Source organism: Microcaecilia unicolor, chromosome 4 (assembly GCF_901765095.1).
Source record: "Microcaecilia unicolor chromosome 4, aMicUni1.1, whole genome shotgun sequence".
Classification (NCBI taxonomy): Eukaryota; Metazoa; Chordata; class Amphibia; order Gymnophiona; family Siphonopidae; genus Microcaecilia; species Microcaecilia unicolor.
In genome coordinates this window covers 285,974,013-286,001,735 of record NC_044034.1, presented here as the reverse complement: position 1 = coordinate 286,001,735, position 27,723 = coordinate 285,974,013, and the positions used below count along the sequence as shown (strand labels likewise).

Sequence of the window (27,723 nt, the reverse complement as noted above, 5' to 3'; positions counted from 1 at the left end):
AGGCTGTTCTCTACCTGGGCCCACTGCATCTCAACTGCTGGATCCTGTTCTGCCTGGAGGCGAGCCATTACCTTTGTCACTTTTCAGCCACTGGACCCCAATCCACATGAGACCATTGTGTCTATCTTCTCTTAGGCACTCTGAGGCTTTCAGAGGCAGTGACTTGCTGGAACAGGTGTATATCATCAAGAGCTGCATTTTTTTCTAGGCCCATGGCTCATCAATTTGCTTGGTAGTTCTAGCTTTCAGGGATCCAAGGTAGTTGAGCACATATCTTACAGTATAACTTTGCCGTACTTGGGTAAACCCCTTCTTCAGTCACAAAGCCCGAAATAAAGCAGGAATATACAAAGGATATAAACAAATTCACTCTTTTGCCTAACCCCTTCTTTAGTCACAAAGCCCGAAATAAAGCAGGAATATACAAAGAGTATGAACAAACTCACTCTTTTGCCTGACCCAGGGGCCAATGCAGAAAGCCTTGTGGTAGAGCTGTGTCTCTACTGTGAAATTATCACAGCAAAACTATCACAGCATGCTATAACCAATGAGCATGCAAATTGTAATCCACAGCTCATTGCAAAATATCACCCTTCCTGTCATTGCCTGAGAAGACACTGACAGGAATGGTGTCATAAAAAAAAAAGTCACCGGGAGGTCTGTATTGGCCTCAGGCAGGCCTTCCTCTCCTCAGATACAATGACCTGAAAATAATACCTAGTGTCTAGTGACATCCCCACCTGACCCCTTCCCCTACTTCCAAACCCTCCCACTCAATCCCCCCTCACTTGCTGGTATGTAATGGCACTGTCCCTTCAACTCCAAAAAATAATTTTTGTTGTCTAGTGGCATCTCCCACCCACCCTCCCCCTCACCCAGGTACCTGTGAACCCACCACCAACTCAAAACTCCCTACTCTTTGGTGTCTAGTGGCACTACCCTTCCCTCCCCTCTGACTCCAAGAAAAATAAGTAGAGGAGTGTGGTAGCCGTGTTAGTCCACTCTTAAGGTTATCAATAGAAATCAAACAAAATAAAACATGGAAAAGAAAATAAGATGATACCTTTTTTATTGGACATAACTTAATACATTTCTTGATTAGCTTTCGAAGGTTGCCCTTCTTCGTCAGATCAGAAATAAGCAAATGTGCTAGCTGACAGTGTATATAAGTGAAAACATTCAAGCATTACTATGACAGTCTGACAGGGTGGGAGGATGGGGGTGGGTAGGAGGTATGCATGGGGACATCAAAGCATATCATTGATATTCTAACAGGATGGGTGTGGATAGGTGAGGGGTGGGGTGATCAACAGAGACCCCATGCATGATGTCCCCATGCATACCTCCTACCCACCCCCATCCTCCCACCCTGTCAGACTGTCATAGTAATGCTTGAATGTTTTCACTTATATACACTGTCAGCTAGCACATTTGCTTATTTCCGATCTGACGAAGAAGGGCAACCTTCGAAAGCTAATCAAGAAATGTATTAAGTTATGTCCAATAAAAAAGGTATCATCTTATTTTCTTTTCCATGTTTTATTTTGTTTGATTTCTATTGATAACAAGAAAAATAATAATCCCTGCTGTCTAGTGGCACCCCCACGTAAACCCTCTCCAAGGTACCTCTGCACCCCCTCCCAGTCGTACCTTTATGTGATCCTCTGAAAACTGAATGAAATAAAAGGTCACAAAGGATGTTGCAAAAGTATCTATTGCACAGGTAAATTCAGTACTGGTCCTTGGAGGAGACAACTAATGAACAGTGACTTGAAGGTTTCCTTTCTTGCTGCAGCAGAGATACAGTAATGGTGAGACTGGGAATGACCTATTCCGAGTGGGGGTGAGGAGACAGGAGATAGTTCAGCCCTGAGGATCCCCTCGCTTACTCAGAGGTCACAGCAGGAGAAATATAATGAACAAGGGGCTGCAGGATCCCCTCCCTGAACCCCATATATGAAATTTACAAAATACATCACTTCCACAAAGTGCTACAGGTTTTCACTTTTTTTTATTGATAGTCTGTACAGATATTTAGATACAAATGTTTACATATATAATACAAATTTTAGGTGATTTTGTTGTTGAGATTATGCCCCAAAGAATATCAGAGATCTTTCCGAGGCCTTGGAATATTAATGAGTAGGGAGTCAACAGCACTCATCAGGATCATCTACTACAGAGAAACAGAAAATAGTCTTGTTTCAGTCTACAGACTTCGACAGGTCTTCCACAGTGAGATGCTGCTTCTATTCCATTACAAAAGTGGTGGTAAAAGGTTAAAAAAAATTCCTCAGCTGAGGAAACTTAGGAACAACATCACAATCTTACAGAAGCAACACGAGGGATTCAGAACAAATTTTCTTCTTCAGGATAATGAAATCTAGAGATCAAAATGACAAATAGAAATAGAAGGAGAAATACAGAGAAGGAAGGGGAAGGGAAGAAAAAGGGATGAAGGGGATAGGGAAGGAATAGAAAATAAAAGAAAATGTTGAGGGGGACAGGGTGGCAAGGGAGTCAGAAAGATGGACAGTGGGAAGAAAAATAGGGAGGAAATAAATGGAAAGGAGAGTAAGAAAGTAAGATGGATAAAAAATATAGAAAAGGAGATAAAGATGTGAGAGAATAATGCAGGAAAGATGGAAATAAGGAAATACAGCAAGAAGAAAGGGAAAAGAGATATAGGGAAATATTGAATGAATGGGAAACAAATAAAAATAGAGAAGCGGAAGACAGATGGATAGAAAGAAAATTGGAATGCAAAAGAAGACAGATGAGGAAGTATAAAGAGGGTGAGAAAGATGAGGAAGGAATGGAGGAGAAAAGATTAATGGGGAAAGACAAAGGGAAATGGAGAGTTGGGTATCAGGGAATGAGGTAAAAGAAAGTGAATAATAGGACGGAAGGGGAAATAAAAAAAGTCAGAGGAGGAGACAACAGACATAGGTAGGTTTGACAGAGAAACAGGGAAAATGAGAGAAGGAGGAAGGGAGGGGAGAGAGGAGTCACGGGATAAGAAAGCAGGATAAATAGTGTTATCTTTAATTATACACACTCCTAGCCCTTCATTCCTCATATCATTGAAAGTTTCACTGAATATGTGATTCAAATCCAATACCTGAAGGATGTCTTTTGGTACTTTTCTTGCCTGACTTAGGGGGTCTTTTACTAAAACTTTGTTATCGACAACAGGGCCCATTTTGTTCCTATAGGCTCTGCTGCAGATAACTCAAGCTAAGCTTTAGTAAAAGACCCTCTTAGAGCTTTATAACTTATATTCACTGGTGGGGCATTTGATTTTCCTTGCTCTTGTTATTGCTTATTGTCTAGTGAAACCAATGTGCTGGTCTCATATTTTCTGCTGTGCATGTGAATTAAGGTTGTGCACCTCAAGAGAAGCAGGGAACTAGTTTTTAATCCCCTTCTATATTAGGATAATCGCTAACATAGAAGGAGATTATGAAAAAGCTTTTCTTCTAAATTCATTTGGTTCAGCAGTATTGCCACCTTAGAGGCTGATACTGTTCTGGTTTTGCCTCACTGTTAACTAAGGACTTGACATCCTGCGTTTCTTAGTGAAACTGAACCACAAGTCTAATGGGGCAAATCCAGAATGAAATCAGCCTGACAGGTTGACCTGGGTAGAGTGAAAACCCACAGCTAAAAAACAGTCTGGGTTCAGCTGCAGAGCTAAGAGGATCTTGGCTTTTGGGGAAAAACTCTGATATTCAAATGTATTTAATGAACATGTGTATTCCACCAATCCAAAAGACCAATTCTTCAAAGGTCACCATTCAAAAACACAGAGTTACAGCAACGAAAACACAGAACTTCTATTAAACAACAACCCCAAAATTCTCTAAATGTACCCAAACGTAGGCACGCAATATAACATAATTAACAAATTGGCACTACATTAACAAGTATTTGGTAATAAATAGAAATAATTAGCATTAACAAGCACTTGGTGCTAAATTGCAGTTGTGCCCGTTACAGACTTATGCCACTATTCTATAAACAGTCCACCCGATATTTAGCGCTATTTAACTGGCCAGGAATGGCTCCTGCCGGTTAAACAGCCTTAAGCTGGCTAAGACTGATGCTCAGCATGAGATAGCTGGCTATCTCAGCTGAATATTAGCGCTAACTGCAGGATTCTATATAGCGTGCCTAGAGATCCACGCTGAAACCCAAGCGTATGCTATAACACAGCATGTAACTTAATTGGCTTAACATTCTAATCAGCACTGATAACAGCACTTAACAAGCAATAATGAGCACTAATTGGCATTAATTAAAATTTACACACACAACTCGCTAAGCATATTCTGTAATGAACTGCACCTAAATTCTAATCCACACAGTTCGAAAGGGATGTGGCTATGGGTGGGGGAAAGGGGCATTTTGTGTGCGTTCCTTAATTTACAAACATAGTTATAGAATATGGCCCAGTGCGCATAAATCTACGTGCTGGGATTTAGTACATGTCTTGCCTGACTATATGCATGGATTTACGCCATGTTATCGTTGGTGTAAATGGAGGTGTGTAGTTTTAAGCACTGGGATATCAACTAAGCGTATTCTATATACCGCGCCTAAATCTAGACATTGCTTATAATATATGCTTAGGCGAAAATGTTTACTGCGTCTATTTTTAGGCGCCTTGTATAGAATCTGGCCCTTAACAGCTAGCTCGGTCACCGGCTATGTTGCACAACATAGCCGGTTAGCATAAATATTCATCAATTGACTAGCTAAGTTTAGTGGCCAGATAGCCCCTCACAAATAGCAAGTCTATCTTTTATTTATTTAGATTTTGCTCACACCTTTTTTAATAGTAGGTCAGGGTGAGTTACATTCAGGTACACTGGGTATTTCTCTGTGCCTGGAGAGCTCAAAATCTAATTTTTGTGTCTGACTTACCAAAGATCACAAGTAGTAGTAGCAGTGGGATTTGAACTGACCATTTCTGGATGTCAAGACTGGTGCTCTAACCACTAGGCTACTCCTCCAACCTATCTACTCTTCCCCTAGCTAAGATAATGTTCAAGCAACTTTCTTTAAACTAGTCCCTTATTTTCATACTCATGTAACTCTATCTTATCTATATGTTCCATCTTTGCTTATACCCTATGTTGTCTATTAAAATGTTCTTTTTTGTATTGTGTTGACACTGTAATGTAGCATATTATGCCATACTTTGTATTTTACTGCTGGAATTCTCTATTGCTTATGTTTCTTATTCTTGCTGTACACCACCGAGTGAATTCCTTCAAAAAGGTGATTCATAAATCCTAATAAATAAATAAAATAACTTATCTGGAGGGGCATAATCGAACAGAAACGCCTATCTCCATGGGCGTTTATCTCCGAGAACGGGTCCGTGAAGGGGCGGACCGAATCGTATTTTCGAAAAAACATGGACGTTTATCTTTTTTTGAGCTGGGCGTTTTTGTTTTTCAGCGATAATGGAAACCAAAAACGCCCAGCTCAAAAACGAATAACTCCAAGACATTTATTCGTGGGAGGGGCCAGGATTCGTACTGCACCGGTCCACCTCACATGCCAGGACACCAACCGGGCACCCTAGGGGGCACTTTTACAAAAAAAAAAAAAAAGGTAAAACAGCTCCCAGGTGCATAGCACCCTTCCCTTGGGTGTTGAGCCCCCAAAATCCCCCTCAAAACCCACTGCCCACAAGTCTACACCATTACTATAGCCCTAAGGGGTGAAGGGGGGCACCTACATGTGGGTACAGTGGGTTTGGGGGGCGGTTTGGAGGGCTCCCATTTACCAGCACAAGTGTAACAGGTGGGGGGGGGGGGATGAGCCTGGGTCCACCTGCCTGAAGTCCACTGCTCCAGTGACCTGCATACTGCTGCCAGGGAGGTGGGTATGACATTTGAGGGTGAAAATAAAAAGTTGTGCAACGGCATATTTTGTGGTGGGAGGGGGTTCGTGACCACTGGGGGAGTCAGGGGAGGTCATCCCCGATTCCCTCCAGTGGTCATCTGGTCATTTAGGGCACTTTTTGGGGCCTTATTCGTGGAAAAACAGGGTCCAGGAAAAGTGCCCTAAATTCTCGCTAAAAACGCATATTTTTTTTCCATTATCGGCGAAAGGCGCCCATCTCTGATCGGCAGATAACCACGCCCCAGTTCCACCTTCACCACGCCTTCGACACGCCCCCATCAACGTTGTCCGCATCCGCGACGGAGTGCAGTTGAAAACGTCCAAATTCGGCTTTTGATTATACCGCTTTATTCGTTTTTGGGAGATAAACGTCTATCTCCCGATTTGGGTCACAATATAGGCGTTTTTCTCTTTCGATTATAAGCAGGCTGGTCAGCCGATGAATATCGGCTTAACTGTAGTGGCCAAAATACCCACGGAAGTTCAATGCCAGTGGCCGAATATTGACTGGCATTGAATTTCTGGGTTTGCTGCCTCCTGTGGTCTCAATACCAGCCTCAGTATGCCTACCTTCTCGGGTGCAAATGATAAGGTGGTGTTAATATGGGAGGGGCATGAGTGTGTCAGGGGCATTCTGACTATTCTTGGGTACATTTTATAGAATAGTTGCTTTTACACATCCAACTGCTGCATTTAGGTGCCACCATTTATGCCAGCCATAGACATGGCATAAGTGGTCATACCTAAAATTTGGCAAGTAACTGGGGACTTACACTAATATTTTATAACACATTTGATGTGTGACTCTGTTAATATATAATACTAGTTTATATTAGCGTCCAGTTTTTTGGTGCCTAACTTTTTATGCCCTTTATAGAATTGTCCCCCACATGTAAAACCACTGCTGCTGCTGATTCTACTAGGGCCACTATACTAATCTATTAAAAAAGTCACAGCTTAGTGGCTGTTTTGTATAATTGAGCTGTGGGATGCATTTAAATCCCAGAACTAAATTTCAGAAGCAATTTCTCCCACATTGCTTGCAGCAAGAAACTACACATGCCCCCAGCCGTGGTGTTCAGTATTTAAGGGGCTGCTGGTCTCGGTATTTGAGCCCCCTCACAACCCCCCAAAGAGAACATTGAGATCCTGGTGGCCAAATGACCCTCCCCCATTTCTATACCACACGTGAAAAAGACCCTTTTTCAAGGGGAACCTTGAATCCTTGGTGGGCCATGGGCTATTGTCCTTCTGCCTCTTCTTCTTTGTGGGCCCAGCCCTGCCTCTTAAGAACACACCCCTATTTGGATGATTGACTGGGGTGTGCTGGAAAGAATTTATATTTTAAATTAATTTTCTTTTTTCTATATTTCCTGAATTTGTTTTAGGCTGTCCAATTTAGTTTTATTTTATTCATGTAAATACATTCTTGTATTTGCAGTCTTTTCTAAGCACATATAATCAATTTTGTGTGCATAATTTTATATGCATAAAAACTTACATGTGTAAAGTAGTGAAACAAAATTCAGCGAGACAACATCCTTATTTAGGATTATGTTTTCATATATGCTATCACTTTACAGTAATCCACTTCAAATTTCATCTCCTATTTACCATACATGCCCTGTTCCCCAGTCTAGCAAAGCCTTTCTGCAGTTCCTCATGGTCTTCTAACAACTTTAAATAATTCTGTGTGATCTGCAACTCTGATCCCCATTCATTGCTACCTTTTCCAGATCATTTAGATAAATATTAAACAGCACTGGTCCAAGTAAAAGTCCTTGGCACTCCACAAGTCTCCTTTGTCTATTAGGAAAATTACTTAGTTCAACTCTTTGTTCTCTGTCCTTTAACTATTTACCAACTCACACTAGGATATTGCTTCCTATCTCTTAACTGATTGGTAAGGCAGAATTTCCCTTTGCTATATCAAGGTTGACTTTTCCCAGCTCCCATGTCACTGTTGGGGGGTGGCTTGGGATGGCACTAAGTCATCATGGTCGAAGGGATGGCAGAGGTCCAGGGGTCCCATGGACCTCCATCTCCTGCGTTTGACAGTCATGGGCTTTTGACAGCCTCGACCTGTCAAATTAGTGTGGGAGGACTGTGCCTCAGCGCATGCTCAAGCACTATCCTCCCACACTTTAACCCTATGATCAGAGCTAATAACGCGCCTAAATTTATATGCTATTAGCTCTGATCATAGGGGTGGTATAGACCCACGCTATTTTTAGAGCGCTGTTTGGAACAGCACGGGGCTTCTGATCATTGGCACCTAAATGGTGGCTGAGAGGCAACATAATTACATGCTAGAAATACATGAAAAAGTCACATATGATCTTACAGTGGAAATAATGTGTCAAGTACACACCCCATGAGATGCAGGTTTTATCATCTCCAAAGGGATAAAGGTGCTGAATATGCAAGGGTGGAACTCTTTTTAATTCCACAGCACCTCACTCATTATATTATCTCTCACCTTAACCGTTTCTCCAGTGGTTGGAAATACTTGACTGTTTTGATGGAAAAGATGGTACTGGGAATGAGGAAGATTGTGCACCATCCCAAGCAAAACCAGAAAGCATTCTGAAAGCAGTACAAAAGAAAGAAAGAGAGAGAGAGAGAGAGAGAGAGAGAGAGAGAGAGAGAGAGAGAGAGAGAGAGAGAGAGGAGATGGGTTATTTTATTATGCATAAGTGCTGAATAGTTTGAATGCTTTGATACTCTTTCATAAATTAGATCCTATCATCTTGCACTTTAACTTATAGCCTCCCATAGTCCCAACATTTTAAATGTTAATATGCCCAAGCTTCCACTGTTTTGCAATTCTAAAGTTATCATTACATTATTCCAATCCTCAGAGAACTTTCTTGGCCTCCTATTTCATTTTAGATCTGGCACAAAATTGCCGTATTGGTCTTCCAGTTTCTCTGTATAGCTGTTCCAGCAAACCTTACAGATCTTGCTTGCTATTCTCTGTCCATTTCTATTGGTCATTACAGTCATGTTTAACAAAGGAGCTTTTCCTTCAAAGGAGGGGAAGTAGCAAAAATGTGAAACTTGTGAGAAGTAGCGCCAATCATCAAGTTGTCAACCCTAGCCTCCATTTCCTTGTACATCGCTCATAAATATTCATTTTTTAAAAATCCAAAAAGCTGTGAGAAGTAAAAGCAGATTTTTCTTTAACTCAAAAATTTTTTTTTAGTTTTACTTCTGATAGATTTTTAAAAAAAGTTTTCCAAGGTAATTGCATTATTAATGAAAGATTATACATATTGCAAATATGTTTGGTAATTCAACAACAAACTAAAGGCAACCTACCAAAAACATTAATAGGCAATCATTTTATGGTTGCCAGTGGCCAAAGGATTTCTGTTACAGTGCTGCTGAACAGCACTGCTCACATGGCCAACAAGAAGACCCTGGACCAGGGGTTTAGGGCTAACCAGGAGCTAAGTGTTAAAGTATCTGCAAATACTCCAGAGATGCCACCCTATCCTGGTGCATTATGTGTAGCACTGATTTCAAAGGGCAGGATCAGGCACTAAAATTCTCACATTGCTTTGGGATGGGACTTGGCATCTCTGTTGTTCTGTTTAATATGTTGTATTATTTTGGTGCACTGTTTTGATTTTTTGATATATAATTCCAGGGCTTTTTTGAGGGGGTACTTGGGGGTACTGAGTACCAGCACCTTTCCCACGGTCTGCTAACATTGACCCATGGACCCCAAGTTTTAATGAAAGAGCTCAGGCTCTACACACCAATTCAGTGTTGTCATAGATTCTGTGACTGGTTGCAGGGGGCCTGGCTATTATGGGATGGGTCCCTCAGTGATTACCCCATTCCTGAAGGGTGGCCTAGCATTTGAGTACCGGCACCTTTTTTGTAGAAAAAACGCACTGTATAATTCTCTGGAGTGTGTTCAGTGTGCATATTACCATCAGTAACAGAGGCACTGGTGGGGAGGCAGAGTGACACAGTGAAGGGGTCTTTCCCTGCTATGTTCCAAAGTGCTCCCACTGTCCCTTTACTGCTGATATAGGTGTTGCCCTCCCACACCAAGGATTTTAACTTGCCCTGAACCATCCTACCCTAGCCCCGCTCCATCCCTGCCCCACTTTAACCTCCCCAAATATCTGAGTCACTGACCACCTATGTGCACATCATATTAAGTAACTCTAATCCTACTTTACTTAGCCAGTGATTCCAAACTAGTTTAACCTTATTTAAAGACAGTAGTTAGAATGGCAGTGAAAGCAAATGAATTTCATGAATATTCATTGTGGATATCCTGAAAATCCGACTAGCTGTAGAGTTGCCAAGGCAGGTTTGGGAATCTCAGGCCCACAGTCTCAAATGTAAGATTCCTCTGGTTATATAGCCCAGAGTCCTAAAAGCACTAGGCTTCTGGTTATAACCCTGACTTTCACAAGCAGGTATGTCCAATTATAGGGTAACAGTGGTTCCCAAATCTGTCCTGGGGAATCCCAGCAAATCAGATTTTTAGGATGTCTGCAATGAATATTCATGAAATAAATTTGCATGCCCTGCTTCCATTGCATGCAGAGTTCTCTCTTTCATATTCATTGTACAATCCTGAAAACCTGACTGGGTGGGGATCCTCCAGGATAGGATTGGACACCACTGGATACAGGCAAGAACTGCAGCTTATAATTTGGAAAAGATATTCAAGGATTTAAAAAAAGCAAGATAAGGCACTGATGAGATGGGTAGGGAACGTCAGTGATAGGAGGGGAAAATGGTGAGGAGTCAATGATAGCAGGATAGCAGTTTGTTCTCAGGATTAACAATGTGAATGGTACAGATGAGAAAGAAGAGATGGCAGGTGAGGCAGTGATAGGAGGGGAGAGATGTGGGGAATCAGTGATTTGAGAGGGAAGGCAGTGATGACAATGGAAGACAATGCTGGAAGGGAGTACACAGCAAAGGGAGGCAGTGGTGAGAGAAAGGATGGTAGAAGGCAAAAATGAGAAAGGTAAGATGGAGGGTAATGTAGTGATGTGGATGGTAAGAGCAAAATAATGGGGGTAGGAACCAACAATAAGAGGATAGAAATATCCAGCAGGGAGTCAGTGATGAGAGGAGGAGAAATGCGAAGATTTAGACTCTGTTCGAACTAATTTTCTTACCCAGGGATCAGTGATACGATCACAGAGAATGACTCGAACATTATCCACTGTAATGGAAACTGGCCAGCAGGAAGCAACATGCTGCATAATCTGTGAGAAAGGACAGGGAAAGAATAAAACACTGGCCTTTAATTTTGTAATTCAGTCAGAGTTCACCATTGGTCAAAGTTAGAAGATTTCCAAATAACCACCAGAGAGGATAGGCTGAATCAGTTATCTCTACTGTATCTATGGACTTACAGTTCTAGTTTATTTAGGAAAAACAACCCTAGAACAATAGTGATATGTGGTGGCCAGCTTCTGGGCTCACACATACCGAGTTTTGGAGAGAAGAACTTTTTGTGACCCCTGGTTGAGCTATGCCACTGGTCTAGATAACAGGATGTTGTACAAGTTGCAAAGGAAGGCTGATTAGAAGTTAATTCAAACTGAGCTGAAGGCTCAGTAGTACAGGAGATAAATGTAAGGCCAGAAAAAATAGGCAGAACTACCCATTCATGGATAGACTTTGACAGGGCTGACCCTAGGAAGGGGGAATGTGTGGATCTCAAAGTGATTCACTTGGAGTGCCTTCTCAAAGATTGAAGAGTAGGAGTTTCCGCCTTCCTGAAATATTCAAGAACTGGGAGGGGTGCTTCTAAATCCCCTTGGCCCACTGGCATCTGGAATCATGGCTTTTGGAAATACAGAACTTGGGGTGGTCACAATTTCCCTGCCTCCCCGCCCCCCCCCCCCCCCCAAGGACAGACCTGGAATTTGGAAAAACTAGGGTTAGTTCAGTTTATTTTATGGGACATTGACGTTGGTAGGGACAACTTTTCTGTCTGGATTTCTAAAGCACTCTTTTTGGTTCATCTTGTCCTTTAGAATTATTCACTGACCTGCATAGACCGTGGTCCCCACTGGAACCTGGCACAGGTGCACTCCTCTGCTAGCTGGTAGATATTGTTATTAAGTGATGGTAGGAGTATCCAACCTCCTAGGTGTGGTGATCAGTTCCTCTGCATAACTGGTAGACTTGCATAATCATTAAACCAGGTACAGCTTAAATACCAGTGAATGTATCATGTTGTATTAAGTATCGTTGGCAAGAACATCTCCTGAATAACTGAGTAACATATAAGTTCTGTTTTCAAAATTTTGTGACATTTGTACTCTGAAATGAATTCCTGTGGGATCTGCAGAAGGTCTTTGGGCTTACTTGGATTGTCATGATTACAAATCACACCTCATCAGTGTAAGCTCATGAAAAGAGCAACTATCTTATCTTTTGATTAATCAGTGATTGTTCCGTGGATGAACTTGGAAATCTTTTCAAATGAGAGCAAGATCCAACGTTAGAAACATAGAAACATGACAGCAGTTAAAGGCCATATGGCCCATCCAATCTGCCCATCATCTGTAACCCCTAACTCTTCCTTTTCCTAAGTGATCCCACATGTTTATCCTATGCCTTTTTAAATTCTGACACAGTCCTAGACTCCACAACCTCCACCGGGAGGCCATTCCATGCCTCCACCACCCTTTCCGTGAAATAAAACTTTCTTAGATTACTCCTAAGCCTATTCCCTCTTAACTTCATCGTATGCCCCCTCGTTCCAGAGCTCTCCTTCAGTTGAAAAACGCTCACTTCCTGTACATAAATGCCCTTGAGATATTTAAACATCTCAATCATGTCTCCTCTCTCCCTCCTCTCTTCCAGCATATACATGTTGAGGTTCATAAGCCTGTCCCTATATTTTTTGTGTTCAAGATCACATACTAATTTTGTAGCCCCCCTCTGGATTTGTGTCTCATGTTTTTCTAAGTTACTGATGATGTGAATCTGATGGTTCATACACCATTTAGTTACATTTGTTTTGTTCACTTAGCAGACCTATGTGCTATCTGGTCTATGAAGAATCCTAGTTGTGATAGTGGTTAAAGACTTAAAGACCCCTGATGCAAGCAGTTTGCCGAAACATGGTCTGTGTTGGATCCTTCAATCAATATTTCTTCTAGAACCACTCCACTTCCTGTGGCCTGTAACATTTTCTAAGCGAGTAGGAGGGTATCCTAATATAAAGCATGTGGGTATCCATATCCATACAACAGTAACTGAAGCAGTGGAGTCCTGTGACTGGCTACACATGTTCAGGGCACCTTTCATTCAGGACAGTTCTCTTTTAAAATTATTTCACATGTTATGTGCATAAAAAAATTGGCATGGCAGATGTTTATCTTCAGTTTTATATGACCCGAGTAATGTGTGTTTGGGGGAGGATTTTGGTGGAGCACACATGGAGTCACGAAGTATGTATAGCAGGAGTGTCCAACCTCTGCCCTCACCAGGTTGGGTTTTCAGGATTTCCCCAATGACTATGCATGAGATCTATTTGCATACAATAGAGGTAGAGCATGCAAATGATTAATGGTAGAGTGCGCTAAATAACGGCGCTCTACTGCTCAAAACCCTACACCAGCTTGGAGCTAGCCTGAGGGCAGGAGGGGAACCAGGACAGCAGGCAGGCAGCAGGATGCAGCTCTCCACCCTAGTGGACCCCACACTCCCTAGGGCCCTACCAACCATGATCCCCCCACCCCTTGACATCAACATGGGGGCTGGAGGTCCGGTGGACCTTTAGCCCCCCTAACACTACCTTCCAACAAAAAAAAGTGCTGGAAGTCACTGGACCTCCAGCCTATACCCCGGTAGTTTAGTGGTGACTGACTATGATCTCCCACTCCACCCCCCCGAACCTCATCTATCTTGAATGGAGGAGGGACACGATCCTAGATCCTCCTCCTACGAGCATCACCTCCAAAATGGCGGTGCCCAGCCCTGCCCAATGCATCCTGAGATGTGCTGGTTGGGGCTTCCATTCCATAGAAGGGAGGGGGTGTTAGGGGAGCTGGAGGTTCACTTCCAGCCCCCTGTGTTAGTGTCCTGGGGGGGTGACGGGTCATGGTCGCCGAAGGGTGTGGAGGGGTAGCCTCTTTGAATGACTGACAGGTTCGGGCTTTTTACAGCCCAAATCTGTCAAACAAGTGCAGGAGGTTTGTGCCCAAGTGCATGATCAGAGCTAATAGTATGCTTAAATTTGCATGCTATTAGCTCTGATCATAGGGGAGGTACTACTACTACTACTTATCATTTCTATAGCTAGGTACAGCCCTGCGCTGTTCCAGTGCTATTTTTAGAGCACTGTTTGCAGGGGCATAGCCAGGCTTCGGCGGGAGGGGGTCCAGAGCCCAAGGTGAGGGGACACATTTTAGCCCCCCTGCCACTTTTGACCCCCCCCCGGCGCAGCTGCCGCCACCACTTTTGACCCTCCCCTGGCGCCACCGACCCTCCCCTTTTGACCCCCCTTCCCGCCACTGCCAACCCTCCCCCACCGCCATCAGGTACCTGTACTGGCGGGGGTCTCTAACCCCCGCCAGCCAAAGTCCACTTCAGCGTTGGTCTCCAGGCCAGCGCGTTGCTGCAGCTGATCTGGAAGGATTCTGTTTTGAGTGAGTCATCCTGACGTCCTGCACGTTCCTACATGCATGTAGGAACATGCAGGATGTCAGAATGACTCAATCAGAACAAAATCCAGATCAGCTGCAGCAATGTGCCGGCCTGGAGACCGGCGCTGAAGAGGACTTTGGCTGGTGGGGGTTGGGGACCCATCATAACCCATCATTCCAGCAGGGTTAGTATTTGGAAGCAGGGGGAGGGGAGGTGGTAGTATTATTGTAAGGTGCTATCACCTTATGGACTCAAAGTCTTATGCCTCAAAAAGACTGAAGTGGTGAAGGCCCCTTTGATGCACTTAAGTGGCACATATCTCTGGGCACTAGCTTACAGGATTCTCCGTTAGTGATTTACACAGAAAGCCACACAATGACTTAGGCAAATATAGCTTTGATAAATTCAGAGTCCTTACCCTAAGGAGCCTCTGGGAGTTGGGCATCTAAAACCTGGACTGGGTTTATGGAATGGCTTCTGATGTAACTGAAGCCTGAGTTGTATTTCCAATTTGCCTGCATTGCTGGTTGGTGCTGTCAGACTTCCCTGCTCTCCTCTCAAGCCCTCCCATCTTTTGTGTTTTGTCCTGTTTTTCTGTTCTCTGCCCCTCACCCCGCAACATTATTTCCATGAGCTGATGACACTCCTATTCCTCTCTCTCTGGCACAAACTCCACTCCACTGTTCTTCCTCACCATCATAACTACTGCCCAAATATGTCTTAAGAGTTTTCAGGAAAGGAGTAACATACAGAGAGGAGAATGGCAGGAGGCAAGTGACTGAAGATATGGATGCGATAGGAGTATGACCACAGAGAAAGTAGATAGGTGGCCGAGTATTAGGTGTGCTGGAGCTGGCTCACAAGTGCCGGTTGTTAAATTTTTAAAGCTTTTGCGAGCCGGTTGTTCTGGCAGGCGAGCCGGTTCCCAGGGGCGGCGTAACCCGGCAGTAAGTGAGGTAAGCATGGTAGGAGGGCGCCACAAGCCATGCTTACCTCACCTCCTGCTGCCCGGTGGGTTTAAATCTTTGATTTACCTCCGTCGCAGCAGCCACAGTTAAAGCCCTGCCCGTCTCTAGTCTTTCCTTCATTCCCGTCAGTATCCCACCTTCTTATGACGTCATTTCCTCTTTCCACGAGGGTGGGATACTGACAGGAAATGAAGAGAAGGCTAGAGACTGGCAGGGCTTTCACTGATGCGGCTGCTGCGATGGAGGAAAATCAAAGATTTAAACCACGCAGGGTGGCCGGAGCAAAAAGAGGGATGTTGGGGGGAGAAGAGGGTGGGCAGATGGACATAGGAGCGGGAGGGCAGGGGAGAGAGGAGCATCAAAACCATCGATGGACATGGATGGGAGGGCAGGGCCCAGGGAGAGAGGAGAAATTGCTGGACATGGAGGGGAGGGCAGGGGAGAGAGGAGAATTGCTGTATATGGATGGATGGATGGAGGACAGGGGAGAGGACAGTTGTTGGACATGGGTGGATGGAGGGGAGGGCAGGGGAGAGGAGAGTTTCTGGACATAGGTGGATGGAGGGGAGGCAGGGGAGAGGAGAGTTGCTGGACATGGGTGGATGGAGGGGGGCAGGGAAGAGAGGAGGGTTACTGGACATGGATGGATGGAGGGGAGGGCAGGGGAGAGAGGAGGGTTGCTGGACATGGATGGATGGAGGGGAGGGCAGGAGAAAGAGGAGAGTTTTAGGACATGGATGGAGGGGAGGGCAGGAGAAATTCTGGACATGGAAGGAGGGGAGGGATGACAGGAAGGAGATGCATATGGATGGAGGGGAAGGGAGAGAGAGAAGAAATGCTGGACATGGATGGAGGGGAGGGAAGAGAGAGGAAGTGAGATGAACATGAATGGAAGGGAGAGAGAAGAAATGCTGTACATGGAGGGAAGAGAGAGGAATGAGAAGAGATGAGGGAAAAGGAAGAGAGGAGAAAAACTGCACATGGATGGAGAAAATAGGGGCTATCTCTGTTCTGCATGTATGACTGCAAGACTAAGTGTCTGAATAGGGATCTGTTTGTTAGGTTCTGAGATTTTGATAACACATTGTTTTTCAGAGTTGGCAAGACTGTCTGTTCTCCTAATTCCTGGTCTATATGTGAATTTGGTTTGTGTCATTTTGGGTATTCTGCACAGATTTTTTTTTCCTGGTAAAGGGCTTCTAAAACAGACATCATGTTATGAGAATCAGGTTCTCAATGTTAAAAGTTTATATTTATTTACTTATTTATGGTATTTTATCCCACGTTAAACATGAATTAGATTGGAACCTGGGAGCATTTAATTTTTTTTTCCTGGAGAGAGTAATGCATTGCCGCCCCCCCAGGCTCTCTCCACGGCTATAGCCAGCTCTGCAATTTGGGGGGGGGGGGGGTGCAGAGGTGGACTGGGGAGAGAGCCTGTTGTTAAACATTTACCAGCACACCACTGGGTAATGGACAGAACCAGGTTAAGCACAAGGGCACAGCTCTGCTGTTTGCTAGTATTTCAAATCAGAATAATCTGAATTAGTAACAACATACATTACTAGAGTTTTCCTTTAAATATTTACAGCCTCAACATCACATTTGATGATACACAACAGGCGCAGTGGAACATCTTTTTGGCTGGGGGGAGGGGGGAGAACCACAAAACAATCTCTGCCCCCCATCTCTCAAGTATCTGTGGAGGCAGCAAGCTGATTGAGCCATTGCTCATAGCCTACACTCTGTTCTGCTGACTATGCATAATTAAAATCTTCAATTAAACTCCAATTATATCCATCTAGTATAAATTTCCTTAGTCATGGCCTTGTTAAAAATGTATTTGTTGTCTATCTTCTTTGTCTTGCTTGGTTAGATTAGAGTCCATTATGTTGCAGTAGGGACTGTCCATGATGTTTCTCTGTATAGTGTTTAGTATATCTGGGAAGCATTATCAATGATACCAATACTAAAACTAATACTAAGGACCTCAGTAACATGATGCTTTCTAGGTTTTAGTAAAAAGCATGCAGTTTTCCATTTTGCCACCGGATGTCACCATTTGATCAAACATTCCATAAGGAGTTTGCTTCTAAACCCTGTCAAAGAATATATGAAAGCCCTAAAGAAGGAAAGTATTATATTTGCTGGGAATTGAACCTGTGTTAGTAAGTTATATTCTAGTCTTGCTCAATGTCACCAACACATAGGGTGATTTTCAAAAGCCATTTATCTAGGTAAATACCAATTTGCTTGGTAGAAATGAATCTTTCTGAAAATTACCTAGCCTCTATCCCCCTAATTCTATAAATTTGTGCATACAATTTTGTACTCAAGTTATAGAATATTGTTACGTGTGTAACTAAATATAATGATTAGCCACTAATTGACATTAATGACCAATTATAATTTATGTTAATTGGTACTAATTATCAGTTATGTGTGCAACTGTGCATAGTCAGGATTCAGCAAATTGTGCGCATAAACAACCTATAAAAGGCGCTAGAAACTGGGCACATAAATTTGGATATGTGCCCAATTTGTGCACTCAATTTAATTGAATGAGCTAATTAGCATCAATCATTGGCTTGTTAACAACAAATTATTGGCACTAACTAGATTTAAATGGGATTTATTTATTTGTTGCATTTGTATCCCACATTTTCCCACCTATTTGCACACTCAATGTGGCTTACATTATGCCGTAGTGGCGATCGCCATTATCAGAATGAGAAATACAGAGTGGTATTGCATTAAAGTTCATGAGTGACAGAGTACTTTAAGCAGTCAGGTATAGAGAGTTCATTTCTGGAATGAGAAATAAAGTGGTATTGCATTAAAGTTTATTGGTGACAGAGTAAACTAAGCAATCAAGTATCGAGGGTTCAGTTTTGTCCAGTTCTGGTATAAGTTTTGTTCTCTGGTATTTAGGATAGATCATTGTGGTATGCCTTTTTGAACAGGTTGGTTTTTAGTGATCAGACTGTTATGACTGTTGGAAGGGGTTGGGGGAACGAGCAGGGGATAGGGAAGCCTTGCGGGGCCCTTATCCAGATATGGGCAGCTCCTTGAAGTCACCTAGGTGCGCCAAAATTCAGTGGCAGTATCCAAATAACTAAGCATAGTTAAAACTACATTTTATGTGGTCCTTCTTGCTCAGCTGGTTATCTGGGTACCAGCATTAAAAATTGGCAGCACCCAGATACTTTCCGGCTCACCCTGACTCTGCCTCTGGACTGCCTCACCACAAGCCACAGTGTCCCTGATATCCAGGCAACTATCTCGTAAGTGCTGCTAATATCCAGATCTGGCCCAGTAAGTAACTTAACTTGACAAGACCCTTTTCTATTCAGATATGTCCTGCTAAATATCGGATCCAAATATTTTTGGAACAAGCCCATTTAGACAGAAGCAGAGATGGCCAAGGGTGAACCATACTTAAGGCCTAAAGCATTAGATTTTTCCACAGTGTGTCTAGGACATACGTCTAGAAAGACTCAAGTGGAGTACGTAGCCAAGTGGTTAGAGCTCCAGGCTTGACACCCAGGGGTGCCTGCGCCTTCTGATCTTAAGCCACTTAACCCTCCATCGCCTCAAGTACAGATTGTGAGCCCTCCAAGGAGAGGGGTATACTTTCTATACCCAAATATAACTCAGCTTGAGCTAGTACTGAAAAAGTGTATTATTGCTTTGCAAATTAACAAAGCAGAATAAAATATTTGTGTGTGTAAAGTTTGGCGTGGGATCCACGCCTAAATTTTATGTGCAAGTTCAAAAAGGGGACATGGAAATGGGAGGGCCATAGATAGAATGGGGGCATTCCTAACATTTATGTGCTTTGTTACAGAATGAAGGGGATATGTGGCTAATTTAGGCGCAAACATTTACACCAAGTTTCAGTTGGTGCAAATGGCCACGCCTCTAGTTAGGTGAGATTCCCAGGCATAAGTGTTATTCTATAAACTGCGTCTAACTTAAAGCGTGGCTTATAGAATAGTGCTTTTTTTCGTGCTGATTATTTTGGTGCCACGTATAGAATTCACCCTAAAATCCATAGTGTGTAACTGCAAGGGAGGTGTGGACCTGGGAAGGGCATGGGTCTTGCTCACAAAGGTTACAGCAGTGTTTCCCAAGTCCGGGCTTGGAGTACCCCTTGCCAGTCAGGGTTTTCAGGATATCCACAATGAATATGCATGAAATAGATTTGCATATAATGGAGGCAGTGCATTGCATGCAAATCTCTTTCATGCATATTCATTGTGAATATCCTGAAAACCTGACTGGCAAGGTGGTACTCCAGGACTGGACTTGGGAAACACTGGATTAGAGAATGCTAACAGTTATGCAACTAGCTGCCTACCATTAGATGCAAGTGTTTACACCAGCCATTGAGCAGGGCATTGAGCTGCATCCTGCCTCCTGTGAAAGTAACGTCCTGGGACCCTGTGAAAGCATGTGGGATGTGGCAAGAAGAAGGACCCGTGGCTGGCAGAGCAGTGTTTCTCAAACACTGCTGCCTGCCCTCCAGGTAAAGAATCTTGCCCCCTGCCCCCCCCCCTCTCAGCAGCCCTGGCCTAATGCCCTTGTACGGTCCTGCATCAAAATGCACAGTTATTAAAAATTGGGGGAGAACTGAGAGAGAACCCTTCTGAGTGGTAAGGAAAAGAACACATTTATTAGGAGCAGTAGAATGGGAGGAGTGAAGTTGTGTTGAGGTGTTACATTTTTACCCTTACTAGTCTATGTTAGATAGTCTGTGGAGAGTTGTATGCCACATTTCCCTATGATGATGCTTCCTCATTTACAGGTGGGTTAGAACTTACATGTGAATGCACTGGGAAACCATCTTAGTGTGTTTTTTCTATTTTTATTTGAAGCATGCAATTGCTCTTGGTGTACAAAGAATACGGCATTAAGGACTATAGGGGTAATTTTATAAGCATTTTTGCATCATAAACATGTACTCCATGTGGAAATAGGCACATAAAATTCCATGGGGGGTAAACAAATAAAAAAAGTAGGAGTTCCCTGAGGCAGAGTTTGGGTAAAGATGGGGTAGAGAAGCGAGATTATTAGGTAGTGTCATTTATGTTATAAAATGTGTGTTCTTGTGTAAACTTAAGCAGAAAGGTTACACCTGCCTTGGAGGAGGTGTAGCTTTGTGCAGAAGCTTTTAGGGGGGCACGTTTCTGAAGACAAAGGTGCACAGTGCCTTTATAAAATTCATGCAATTTACATGCCTCTGTGCCCCTGCTATGAAATTTTCATCTGCTTGCCTCCTCAATATAACTTGCTGGAACCTAGAATTGGCTAATATTTCACCAATTCTGCATTATGGGTGTGACTGCTGCTATAAAGCTAAACACAGATACATACCATCACCTTCACCCAATTCACGTACTGTGAGAAATATCCCATCTCTTTGCTCAAAAAACAGCTGGTTTCCTACAGAAAAAACAGAGAGATTTCAGTAGATGCAATCTGGAAAAGGGATGTACCATGATTCATACTGGGCCTATATAGAGCTTGGAAAACAGGGGGAGAACCTCTAGGTGGGTGAGGCAGTCCAGACAAACCTATACTGCTTTCACCGGGTTACAACGAAAGTGATTCAGTGAGAAAAAAATAGGACAGAATTGTTGAATTTCGCATTATTAATCATAGTCTCATTTTCAGCCAATTGGAATTCTCCATTTCCTAAGAACATAAAAAAACGAAAGAAGTGTCATGCTGCATCAGACCAATGGTTCACTGAACCCAGCATCCAAAAGTGGCCAGTCCAAGTCTTTTGGAAGTACCCAGCAGATCCTAGTATGAAAGCCTGTTTCATACTGCTGCTTCCCAGAAGTAAGAGGTAGAGATAGCCAAGTCTCTCTGGCAAATAATTATTTATGGACTTATTTTCCAGAAACAAGACTATACTTGTTTTAAATTCAACATCACTAGTAGCCTTAAATACATTTTATGTAAAATTATTTATATTCCACTTAGCCCACAGTTCCTAGCAGATTACAAAAGTAACATATATAATCAAAGTAACCAAATACTTAACATATAATAAAAATATACAATAAAACACATGCATAACATGTACAAAAAATACAATGAAACAAATTCACAAATCATACTAGACGAAACTCCTTGTCAAGTCACAAGCAAAAAAAAATAAAAAAAAATTGAGAGCTAGTCCCAGCCTTTACTCAACCCCTATAAAAATTTTAGGGATGTACATTCATTTGAAAAGACATAGGAAGTGTCTCAACAAATGAATGGGCTGTGTCAGCTTTAGCACACAGCAGCTGGTAGAGTGGCTTAGTAAATGGGGAGGGGGGGGGGGAGTATTTTATAGCTGAGGAAATGGAGAGTTCAGTGATTTGCCCAGGTCACAAGGAGCTACAATGGGAATCAAACCCCAGGTCACTAGGATCAAAGCCCACTGCACTAACCATTAAGCCACTCTTTCTTTCGCAAATAAAGTTTCAGGAAATTGGAAAGGTAGAATGATTAAAAAATAAATTAAGTGAGGAGTTATCAGCATTCTAATGGATTCAATTCTACCCCACCAATTTATTTAGATTTTGCTCACACCTTTTTCAGTAGTAGCCCAAGGTGAGTTACATACAGGTACCACTGGGTATTTCTCTGTCACAGGAGGGCTCACAATCTAATTTTGTACCTGAGGCAATGGAGGGTTAAGTGACTTGCCAAAGATCACAAGGAGCAAAAGTGGGATTTGAACTGGCCAGCTCTGGATGACAAGACCAGTGCTCTAACCACTAGGCTACTCCTCCACTCTAATTTTTCTGAAGGCGGGAATGAACATGTGGATAAAGGTGAGCCAGTTGATGTAGTGTACCTAGATTTTCAGAAAGCGTTTGACAAAAAAGTTCCTCATAAGAGACTACTGAGAAAATTAAAAAGTCATGGGACAGGACTCAAAGGAGAAGGGACTGTTGCAGAAATCTCTACTGGGGCCGGTGTTATTTAACATATTTATAAATGATCTGGAAATTGGAACGGGTGAGGTAATTAAATTTGCAGATGACACAAAACTGTTAAAAGTTGTCAAAATGCGTGCAGATTGTAAAAAATTGCAGGAAGACCTTAGGAAATTGGAAGACTGGACACCCAAATGGCAGATGAAATTTAATGTGGACAAATGCATAGTGATGCACATTGGGAAGAATAATCTACTTAAATAACATATAACAAATGCAGAATAAAGTAAAGTAACATAACACTGTTCATTGCATATATTACACATATATGTACACAAATAGTATTATTGCATATAAATACAGAAGTGGGGATTTACCATGAATGAATAAAGTGTAGAACACAATAGTATATGTAAAACACACTTGAAGGAGAAGTCAGTTAAACAGAAACTTAAATGAAACATTGAAAATAACTAGAAATATAAAATATTCCCATATATAATTTCCCTATGGAGTAACTGGGATAGAGAGGAGAAAATAGAAGATCAGGAGAAAAACTACAACTGAGAAATCCACCAACAAATACATTTAATTGTATCTTAATTACACAGCCTTATGTTAACAGCAACTAAACTGAAGTCCAATATAAGGAAAAAAAATTAACTAGTTGCCATAGCAATTTCTTCTTGAACTCTGATACATTGTTTCAGAATAGCTGGATCTGTAAAAGTCTTAGTAGTGTTATGTGTGATTTTCATGCGTGCTGGAGACAGCAAACCATATCTTGCATTAAGTGCTTTGAGCCTAGGTTTGAGAGCCAAAACCTTCATGTGTACATCTACAATATGTTTTGTGAAGTCAGGGAGCATGAACACTTTATTATCATTACATTTCAAAAACTTGTGAGGATTTAATTGCTTGAAGGGTTTTAGCGACTTGTGGATAATGCAGGATTTTTATGACTAAGGACCAAGGTAGGTTTTGAGATCTGCTGACATTTGAGGGGACATGATGAGTCCTTTCAATTTCAAATAGATACTTGAAAATTAACTTTAAAAGTTTGGGGAGGAAATTTTCCATGAAACTAACTGGGTTGTCACCCTCACTTCCCTCTGGTAGCCCCAGTAGCCCCAGAATCCTAATATTATTCCTTCTATTTCTATTACCTGCATCAAGAAGGTTTAATAAGACAGGAGTTTGAGATGGCCGGCATCAGTTTTCGCAGATAATAGAAACTAATGCCGGCAATCTCAAACCCAGCCAAATCCAAGGCATTTGGTCGTGGGAGGAGCCAACATTTGTAGTGCACTGGTCCCCCTGACATGCCAGGACACCAACCGGGCACCCTAGGGGGCACTGCAGTGGACTAAATTGCTCCCAGGTGCATACCTCCCTTACCTTGTGTGCTGAGCCCCCCAAAACCCACTCCCCACAACTATACACCATTACCATAGCCCTTATGGGTGAAGGGGGTCACCTACATGTGGGTACAGTGGGTTTCGGGGGGGGGGGTGTGTTGGAGGGCTCCCATTTACCACCACAAGTGTAACAAGTAGGGGGGATGGGCCTGGGTCCACCTGCCTGAAGTGCACTGCACCCACAAAAAACTGCTCCATGGACCTGCATGCTGCTGCAGTGGCGTTCCTGGCCTGGATGGCACCCGGGGCGGAGCGCCGATGCGCACCCCCCCCTGGGTGCAGCGCGCCCCCCTGCTAGATGACACCTTCCCCCTCCGGCAAAATGACACCCCCCCCGGGTGCACGCCGCTGGGGGGGTGCCGCGGCACGCGCCTGCTCCTCCGAATTCGCTAAACTTCGTTCGCTGCAACTCCCTCTGCCCCGGAACAGGAAGTAACCTGTTCCGGGGCAGAGGGAGCTGCAGCGAACGAACGAAGTTCAGCAAACTCGGAGGAGCAGGCACGCGCCGCGGCACCCCCAGCGGCGTGCACCCGGGGCGGACTGCCCCCACCCCCCCCCTTGGTACGCCACTGTGCTGCTGTCAGGGAGCTGGGTATGACATTTCAGGCTGGCATAGAGGCTGGCAAAAAAAATATATATTTTTTTTTGGGTGGGAGGGGGGTTGGTGACCACTGGGGGAGTAAGGGGAGGTCATCCCTGATTCCCTCTGGTGGTCATTTGATCAGTTGGGGCAACCTTTTGAAGCTTGGTCCTGAAAAAAAAGGGACCAAGTGAAGCCAGCGAAATGCTCGTCAAGGCCGGCTTTCTTTTTTCCATTATCGGGCGAAGCCAGTCATCTCGTACCACGCCCTGTCCTGCCCCTGTCCCGCCTTCGCTACTCTACCGACACACCCCATTGAAGTTTGGCCGGCTCCGCGACGGAAAGCAGTTGGCACCGGCCCAAATTGGCTTTCGATTATACCGATTTGGCTGGGTTCAGGAGATCGCTGGCCATCTCTCGATTTGTGTCGGAAGATGGCCGGTGATCTCCTTTGAAAATAAGCTGGTCAGGGGTCCTTTTACTAAGCATCAGTAAGCCCAACACGAGCTTACCGCTTGCTACGCCGGAACTACCGCTGGGCTGCCGCAGGAGCCCAGCAGTACTTCCCACCCCCTGTGCGCACCATTTTTGGCGCTACAAAATATTTTCTATTTTTGTAGAACCGGTGCTTACCCAGTTCCCTTACCGCTACCTCAGTGGGTGGTGGTAAGTGCTCCCCCCACCGAAATGGCCACGCGGCAAGTGGTTCACTTACCACACAACCATTTTTTGTCCTCAGAAAAAGACAGCTTTTTATCTGCTGCCATAAAAGGGGGCCTCGGCGTGCATAAAAAACACGCACTGACGCTAGCTGGCGCAGGTCCCTTTATACCACAGCTTATTAAAAGGACCCCTCAGTGTAGCATACTATTCTATTCTATTTACATCATTTATAGTCCATCTTTAACCACAGCTACAAAGCGGATTACACTAAGAATCACTTCTAAGAGAAGAGAATTACATTTACAATGGAAAATTCAATCAGTATATTATGAATGTGAGAAAAACAAACACTCAAAATTCAATACAAAGAAAACAAATGAGTTTTTACAGCTTTGTGAAACTGTAAACATGAAGTGATCTGTCTAATACGAACTGGAACATTAGTCTAAATTTTAGCACTTTGGTCCATAAAAGAGCATTCCCAAACAGATTTTAACTTAACATTTTTCATTGAAGTTAATTTAGAACTACTTCTCAAAGATAATCATGCAGGTGGAATAGACAGAAGCTGAGTCATTTCTCTGATCCCAAACCATAAAAAATCTTATTTACCAGACATACTGCCTTAAAATGAATATGTTGCTCCATTTTCAACCCATGTAGCTTAAATGACAACGGAGAAGCCTCCTGAAACGTATCCAACTTAAAAATCAACCAAGCTGCTGTATTTTGTAAAAACTGCACTCTTTTCTTTACATTCACATTAATAGCACTGTACAAGGAATTTCAATATTCAAGATAGGGTGTTAAAACTGCCTGCCCAATAACCCGAAAATTTCCAGGGCTGAGAAGCAAGTCTTATAGCTCTTAATTTAAGTAAATTAAAAAAGAACTTCCGTGCAAATTCACTGATATGTAGCATAAGACAGTACAGATTCTGAAATCACCCCTATAATTTTAGATCTGTCCTCGGAAGAATTTCCACAGACTTAGCGCTAATTCTATAACTACTACTACTACTACTCAACATTTCTAAAGCGCTACTATAACAGCACCTTGGAGCTAATATCCCATTATAGAATACACGTGCAATATTGGCATTGGTGTGCAGATGTTTGTGTGCCCTCTTATGCCATATTAATAGCATGCATAAGTTGGTCTGGCCGATATTCAGCACTATTTAACCGGCTAGGAACAACTGCTGGCCAGTTAAATGGCGTTTAACCGGCTAAGTGCTAATATTCAGTGTGTGACAGCCAGTTATCTCTACTGAATATTAGCACTTAGCACATAGCAGCTAACTGGCAATATTGCATGATATAACCAGCTAGCTGCAAACATTCAGCGCTTCGCAAGCTAAGTTTAGCGGCTTAATCAGACCGCCTAAATAGCACTTATCTTTGACCGCTATAAACTTAACTGGCAAGTGCTGAATATTAGCTTGTCAAGTTATGTTTAAACCGGCCAAAAAATGGATATTCACTGCCAGTCACCGGAAACGGCCCGGCATTGATTATCCGGATTCAGCACTGATCGTGGGACTTAGCTGGCCTGCTTTCCGTGGGCCGAATATTGGCTGGGGTGTGATTAAGTGCAGATAGGTGCTACCTTAGAGGTCCTTTTACAAAGCAGCAGTAAACTCACCACAGGCTTACTGTGCGGCAATCCAGAACTACCACCGGCTCAACATGGGCGCCAGTGGTAGTTCCACCTCTAGCGTACGGCATTTCAGGTGGTAGCAGAAATAATTGACAAATATTCCCACAAGGGTTAGTGCAGGAATCCTTACCGCCGCCTCAATTGTGGCAGTAAGAGGTCCCCCCACATGGTCATGTGAAGTGCAATCATACCACGTGGCACACAGGAAAAACGACCGCACCCGATAGCACAGGGCCCCATTTACCACAGCTTATAAAAGGGCCCCTTATAGAATAGTGCCTAGTGCACATAGACCCCTGTCAATTAATAGCACCTTTGAAACACATGTGGCGCATACCTCTAGGTGCCAGTTTACATAGAATTGCCCCAAAAGAAGGTATTTGTTAAAGGCACTTTTTTCAAATTAAGCAGAAGTAGAGTTTCATATAAAATTGTCCATCCGATATGTTCATACAGTTATAGGTGAATAGCCTGTACACATGTAACCCTATCCAGACTGAGCAGAATTATTTCTGGGTGGAGATGGGAAGAATTTGCTTTTATGAGCAGATTTTTGAAAATACACATGCATGTGTAAAAAGCAAGTGCCTGAACTCCTTGGGCTAGTTTTTATATATATATGTTTGCTTTGAAAATTCCATGAAGTCCACAAAGGGAAAATATACATACGTTTTGCACATATGCACAAGAATACTGCTCTCAAAATGTATCCTCCATCCGAGGTTTTAAGCATTTAAAAAATAGCCACAATTCAGTCATTTCTGGAACTCTTTAAGTTCTTTTCCAAACAAGTCTCTCAACAAATATGGAGCAATGCAGGAAAATGCCCTCCTTGGTATCTCTTCATGCCTGATCTCCTGCATTCATGTGACGGTCAAGAAGTGATCTTATTGAGATCACCATGAGTGATTCAGAATATAAGATCTTATGTGCTCCCA

The 27,723-nt window shown here is 43.1% G+C and overlaps 1 protein-coding gene across 3 annotated transcripts in view; it reads right to left on the bottom strand.

The window, feature by feature from the left end:
* Nucleotides 1–2,000: 2,000 nt before the first annotated feature.
* PROM2 (prominin 2) overlaps nucleotides 2,001–27,723 on the bottom strand; it is a 187,496-nt gene continuing 161,773 nt past the window's right edge. The window contains exons 20-23 of one of the 3 annotated variants that reach the window (XM_030201635.1): nucleotides 20,904–20,972; nucleotides 11,070–11,159; nucleotides 8,396–8,502; nucleotides 2,001–2,176 (exon numbers count right to left, since the gene is read on the bottom strand). In XM_030201635.1, coding sequence (XP_030057495.1) covers nucleotides 2,170–2,176; nucleotides 8,396–8,502; nucleotides 11,070–11,159; nucleotides 20,904–20,972 — 273 coding nt within the window. In that variant the 3' untranslated portion in view covers nucleotides 2,001–2,169. Of the gene's footprint in view, nucleotides 2,177–2,203; nucleotides 2,384–8,395; nucleotides 8,503–11,069; nucleotides 11,160–20,903; nucleotides 20,973–27,723 lie in introns of those variants that run through there. The other 2 variants (XM_030201636.1, XM_030201634.1) reach the window with 2 other exon arrangements.